This window comes from Hippocampus bargibanti, linkage group LG14 (assembly GCF_051943395.1).
Source record: "Hippocampus bargibanti isolate YZ-2025 linkage group LG14, ASM5194339v1, whole genome shotgun sequence".
NCBI classification, from domain to species: Eukaryota; Metazoa; Chordata; class Actinopteri; order Syngnathiformes; family Syngnathidae; genus Hippocampus; species Hippocampus bargibanti.
The window spans coordinates 5,630,369-5,636,368 of NC_142747.1; the positions used below are offsets into that span (position 1 = coordinate 5,630,369).

At 43.4% G+C, this 6,000-nt stretch overlaps 1 protein-coding gene across 2 annotated transcripts; it reads right to left on the reverse strand.

Moving 5' to 3' along the window:
- Positions 1–819: 819 nt before the first annotated feature.
- On the reverse strand, positions 820–6,000 carry LOC148888087 (RCC1 and BTB domain-containing protein 2-like). 2 transcript variants are annotated; one of them, XM_089013622.1, is made up of 7 exons: positions 5,873–6,000; positions 3,283–3,424; positions 2,723–2,873; positions 2,249–2,415; positions 1,999–2,157; positions 1,219–1,326; positions 820–1,146 (listed from the first exon to the last, which is right to left on the reverse strand). In XM_089013622.1, exons 2-7 carry the CDS (start codon positions 3,406–3,408, stop codon positions 916–918), a joined length of 942 nt encoding a protein of 313 aa, XP_088869748.1. In that variant the 5' UTR covers positions 3,409–3,424; positions 5,873–6,000; the 3' UTR covers positions 820–915. The 2 variants fall into 2 exon arrangements, with proteins under 2 accessions (XP_088869748.1, XP_088869746.1); XM_089013620.1 differs by lacking the exon at positions 5,873–6,000 and adding an exon at positions 5,685–5,866 and having other exon boundaries at positions 833–1,146.

Here is a 6,000-nt window from a genome sequence, read left to right on the forward strand (position 1 = left end):
TGATCTCTGTATTTTACAATCGTGTGTTGTCGTTTATCTGGCGATTACAGAGGATCTTAAAAGTTTGTGGCCAAACCATGCAGAATTCAAATTAAACTGCACTCATAAAATCACCACCAGAGGGTGGTGTAACTACACAAATGGAAAATATCCTGGGTGTCCGTTGTAGTGATAACTCCCGGACTTAATTGGTTGCCAGAAAGTGTGTGTAAGGCGAAAAGTTCGTCTGCCAAACATTTATTTCTCATAAGAAACCATTAAAAATGAGAATAATCAGTTCCAAGGTCCCCATAAAACATAATTTTCTATGAAATAAGCCTTAAAACTACACAAAATATTCCTTATTTTATGTATAATAAATGTGCTATTGTATTGTAATTAAAGAAATTAAATGTACAGTATAATGTCATTTTATTTACCTTTGTGATGGTAGTTGTCAATGGATGACGAACTTCCACGTTGCATTAATCCAAATCAACAGAAGTTTTTCAATCACTTCTATCGCCTGAGACTGTTGCTTAGACAACACAGAAACAGCCTTAGCCACATGTAGCAATGGTCGACTTAGCATACTGGTAGTTCACGTTTCTTGATGAGCTCCTTCTTCTGCTTGACCATAATTTTGTTTTGTGTCCTCTTCGGTTGAACACTAGCCTGTGGTAGGGTCTTTTTCGGTCCCATACTAGTATCCTTGATAATAAACCACGTATGCACTCAAAGAAAGGCATGATGAAAACTAGTCCGCCAGTCACCGTGGCGCTGTTTGACCATGTGGTTGGGTGTTTTCTGCCGAATATTTGTTTGTATGCCAAGAGTATATTCTCGCAAATTAAAAACTTCGGAAACTAAAGCGTTCGTAAAATGAGGTATCACTGTATTTTGTTCTTGAAGTCCAAAAAAATAAACAAACTTATGTCAGATTTCGAAAATACAAATTGCAAGAACTGTATTAAAAATGTAACCACTTGTGTAATTACCATGGTGAGTGGATATATACACACACCTCTCCTTGTCAGTGCTGATCAGCGTGGCGAGCGAGTAATTGTTCTTATTGCCCGTGCCCAGTTGGCCATACGAATTTGCTCCCCAGCTGTAAACAAAGCCATCGTCCGTGAGCGCTAACGTGTGCGCGTAGCCACAAGCGACCTAGAATCCAGGAGAGAAAGAGCCTGAGTGGGCTTAATGATGATCATTCCGAGGCAATAGGTTAACTCTTACCTGTACAACCTTTACTCCTTGAAGAGCTGCAACCCTGCACGGCATCTGCTGGTTGCCGGTATTGCCCAGACCTAACTGACCGTTGCAGTTGTAGCCCCAACCGTAAATCTACAAAATCCACAAAAATAAAAAAATACAACACTGATAGTATTTCTACCAATTCGCAATTATGGAATTTGTCTAGGAACTAAACAAAAGACCGCCCGGTCTTGTTTATTGTCATGTCGAGTGCCACAAAAAAATGTGACAAAATTATAAAATAAGACAACCTGGAATGCCTAAAAGTATCCTTTTTTGGCAGTACAACGACTCAGTTATTTAGGCAAAAAATATTTATTGATATTGGTTTATTGTTGTACTGGAAAATGTCTCAATTGACGCTTCCATTCCACTTCTTATGAGCTGTTGTATATACAGATTCAAACAAATTTATCTTTAGTTTTACCAGCCATTAAAAAAAGCATAAGTGAAGAAACAAGGTTTTTTTTGCCATGTCGAAAATTGTGTCCTTTTTTGTGTTGTTTCTGCAGCATCTTTTCACATTGTGCTTGCTTTTCTTAGGGTTTACCGTGGAGCAGCACACAATGGTGGCCAATATTTGGAGCTGCCTATGTAGCAATCAACCAGGAAATAACACACCCGGTGGCTTTTTTCCGGCAGTTGGTCTATTTCATGAAATTTTGCTTTTGAAAAAAAAAGTCTCATCTTAACATGAATAATGCACCGACTCATGACAATGTCAGTGAATTTGCCAACAAGAGCCCAAAATCATCAAATTACCTCGCCATTGTCCAACACAGCCATGGAGCACAGTTGCCCACAGGCTATGTTGACCACCACTTTGTTCTGCAAGCAACTGCTGACTCGACGCGGTGTGGGTTGGCTGGCGGTGGACCCTGATCCTACCTGGCCTGAGTTGTTATAGCCCCAGGCGTACACCTGAACGGGGACGGAGGGTGACATGTTTGTCATCTTAAAAAAAATGGTTGGAATTTAAAATGAGTAAGGTGCCTCTCCTAAGGAACATTACCTCTCCTTCTGTGGTCAGGGCAATGGTGTGGTGGGAGCCACAGGCCACTTCTGTAACCTTCTTGTTCTGCAGGTTAGTGGAGACCAGCGCGGGGATCAGCCCTTGGGTGGTGGTCCCGTTGCCCAGCTGACTGTAGCCGTTGTGGCCCCATGCGTACACCTCGCCCTCTACGCAGAAAGAGTTTCCTTTTTCCAGCCTGCTAGCTATCATTTTCTCTATTGCACGCGAACCATTTCAGCATGTCTGTGCCATTAATAGAAGTGAAATAATAAGATGATCATTAACATGTAAGTGTGGACAGAGAGCCCAGTTTATTGACACTGGCCCTTTAAGAGAGATCCCCATTTCCCACCGTGGAACTTATGCAGGAGAGTACATTGGCAAAATGCATGAAAATGTCCACAATAAGAAACATTTGAGCCTTCCATGCATGTGTTTTTTTTTCTTTTGTGACACGATCCGATTCCAGGTTACCCGAAGTGGCGATGACCACGTGCGGTCCGGTTCCGTAGCTAAGGGACACGATCTTCTTCCCGCAGAGGACATCGATCCTACGTGGCTCGATGGTGCTCTGCAGGTCACCGAGGCCTAAGCAGCTGCTACAGTTGGTACCCAGACCAAAGACCTGCACGCAGCCAATAGGGCAATGCATTTCAAAATGGAGTGGCGTAATTAAGTAGACGGTGTTTATGTGTGTCATCTGACTGTATGTCTATAGAATTGAATCCTGCTATTCAAGTGCTTTGTTGGATTTTTTTTTCCATACCAAAGCGTCCAAAACAATATTGGCTGAAAATAAATCACAGCAGATTTATTTTAAGCCAATATTGTTTGTCAGGACAAAACAAATTAGCAAGGATGAGCTGGCCGCACCTCCACCTTCCTACAGCTCTGTCTAGAATTAGGTCCTGGGGTCTAAAGATAGCGCCGTTCCATCTGCTTAACCTTGCCGCCCGGCCCCTGTACGTCGCATGCATGCGACTGAAAATCTTTCTCCACACAGAGCACACAAGGCAGATACTCATCGCTGTTACCTCATCGTTGACAGTGACATAAAGGGCTTCGTTGGCGCCGCTTCCGAAGACACACGCCTGCCGAATGAGGCCGAGTTCCTCAGGCGGGAGGAGGGCAAACACTGGCCACTTCCCCACGTCCAGCATGCCACTCGCTCACTCACTGCGGCACAAAACGAAACTCCTCAACTCACATTAGCATACCTCATTGTCACCGCAAATGCAAGGAAAATTCGATGTGGCTCTTGCGCCTTCAGTGATATATTAATATGTTCATTGTGGATTGGATTTGCCTTTATTAGTCTTGCAGTGGAGAAATTTACATTTCACAGCAGCAAAGTGATGAAAGGGATGAAAGCAGAAAAACGAAATACAGGAGCTGCTGGAAAGGCAGCCACTCTCGCGGCGCCGTCTTGAAGTAAAAAAAAACAACAAAAAAAACTACACAAATAACATGACAACACAAAGACACAGAGAGTCAGTCATTCATTCTTAAGCACTTTCTGTACCCTCTTTGTTACACGAAGCAGTGCCAGATAAAGAGGAGAGGATCAAAGCGTCTCTTCACCAGTGGATCAGGGACATCATGGTGGAATGTGCACGTCGACTACAAGCTAAATGTTGAAAGCAAACACGCAGCTGTAGTATCCATTGACGAAAAGAGATTTCTCACATCTCCTGTCCCACAAAAATCCGCTTAAATTCCAAGCCGCAACAGTTCGACATACGCATCGGCGCTCTGCGCTGGCGTTCCTTTCCTCTCATCGCGGGCTCCTCAAGCCATGCATCCATCCAGCCGCATACTGTCCAACAGCACCAACCTTTCCGCTGAACAAAGTGGGCCGTGAAGATGCTGCCCATTACAGGCGCAAAAAAGCACAAAGGCCCCAGAGCTGTCCATTCAAAAACAGTACTGGCATATTCATGCTGCCTTAAAGGCGCAACCGCTCAGCAGTCTTGCTGACGGCTGCCTAATCGGACGCCATCTTGCACTCCATGATGACGTTGATCAATGAACATCTGATGGCCGGTTGGTTGATTCTTGACTCTTTAATTGCTCCCTATGCCTGGGACCTACCTATAAAAATATGTCCAAGGAGTCCAAGATGGCGCCCGAGTAGGCAGCCGTCAGCAAGTGCTCTCATGAGCTTTGCTTTTTTTGTTTTTGTCTTGTTTTGTGTTTTCTTTTGTCACCTTGTGTTGTTGTGCGTCGTGTCGAACGGATACGAATTGTTTTTCAGCATTTTTGGCCATGACATTCATCAAGGAGGAGACTGTGCTGAGCGGTTGCGCCTTTTCGGCAGCATGAATATTCCAGTACTGTCTTTGAATGGGAGGAATGTCTGTGCCATTCGACTGTCATCGCTGGACAGCTCTGGGGCCATTGTGCTTTTTTTGCGCCTGTAATGGGCAGCATCTTCACAGCCCTGCTTTGTTCAACGGAAAGGTTGGTGCTGTTGGGACAGTCTGCGGCTGGATGAGGATACAGAAAGTGCTTAAGAAAGAATGACTCCGTGACTTTGTGTTGTCATATCATTTGTTATTTAGGTTTTTTTTTTGGTTCTTTTGACTTCGAGACGGCGCCGCGAGAGTGGCTGCCTTTCCAGCAGCTCATGTATTTTGTTTATTCTACTTTCATCACTTTGCTTTGAAATGTAAATTTCTCCACGGCGAGACTAATCAAGGCAAATCCAATGTCCACCAATAAGTCATTATTATTTTACTTCTTAGCTCAATTTTACTCTTGTTGTGTTACTTAACATGTGTGCATTGTTATTTCACTAAAAGGATGCTTTGTGCTTATTTTCTGTTAAAAATAGCGGCCTAATTTTCAACGTGGTTTTTACATTTGTGATTCTGAGATTTACCAACAGTTTCGTGTAGCGACTGGAATCACAGTCAAAACGTTCAGAATATGTCATTATAAAGCAATACTGGTATCACATGGAATCATCTCCAAAATACCTCCTGGATAATGGTTCACGTTCCAGGTAAATCATTTTATCTTTGAACATTTACGCACAAACCTACTTCGTTTACATGTGTCAATAGAAGTGCAAGTTAAGTGCCACTTAGCAGTTTTTTTACGACGATACTAGTGCAGCGTGTTCTACCGGAAACACTGCGAGACTAATAAAGGCAAATCCAATCCAATCCAAATTCGTTGTTTGTTCTACATACTTGGCAATAAAGATGATTCTGAAGTTCAAAAACCGAACCATTTGACGTCATAATTTCCTCTGATGTCCGCAAAATGAAAGCTTGCCTTCACTGAACCCTTAGCTTCACTTGTCAAACACGAAAAGCTTAACGCACTGTCCCAATCGCAATAGTCAGTACACGAGCTCGAGATGCTAAAATAAAAACAACGTATCAGAAGGGCTAAGCTAATTAGCATCATGCGATGTTCAGTTTACGGTTACCTTGCTGCTGATAGAAGACACAAAATAATTAAAGTATTTGGTTCTTCAAAGAAGCCGTCTACTAGTTGGCCGCGGGGCTCGGATAATTATCCTGGTGGTAACTAGTTTAACATGTGAAACGGACGACATGTTTCATGTCGTGAAAGCAGTTTGTCAACAGCACAATCCGCTCGGACGGATATACATACGAGAGTCGTAGCAGAGTTAGCTTCTAGCTATAGGTCGTTCGCGAACGAACCGGCTGCTGTAGACGGTTCTTTGAAGTGAAAGACTGGAACCGCTTGAGGAGCCGATTTATCCCCCGGCCCCTTACACA

Excerpts from the sequence above, each read along its gene's own strand:
- LOC148888087 (XM_089013622.1), bottom strand. The coding sequence starts at position 3,408 with ATGCTGGACGTGGGGAAGTGGCCAGTGTTTGCCCTCCTCCCGCCTGAG. Across the intron at positions 2,158-2,248 it reads CCCTGACCACAGAAGGAGAG|GTGTACGCCTGGGGCTATAA; the intron begins GTAATGTTCCTT and ends GTCCCCGTTCAG. Across the intron at positions 1,327-1,998 it reads CTGTGTTGGACAATGGCGAG|ATTTACGGTTGGGGCTACAA; the intron begins GTAATTTGATGA and ends TGGATTTTGTAG.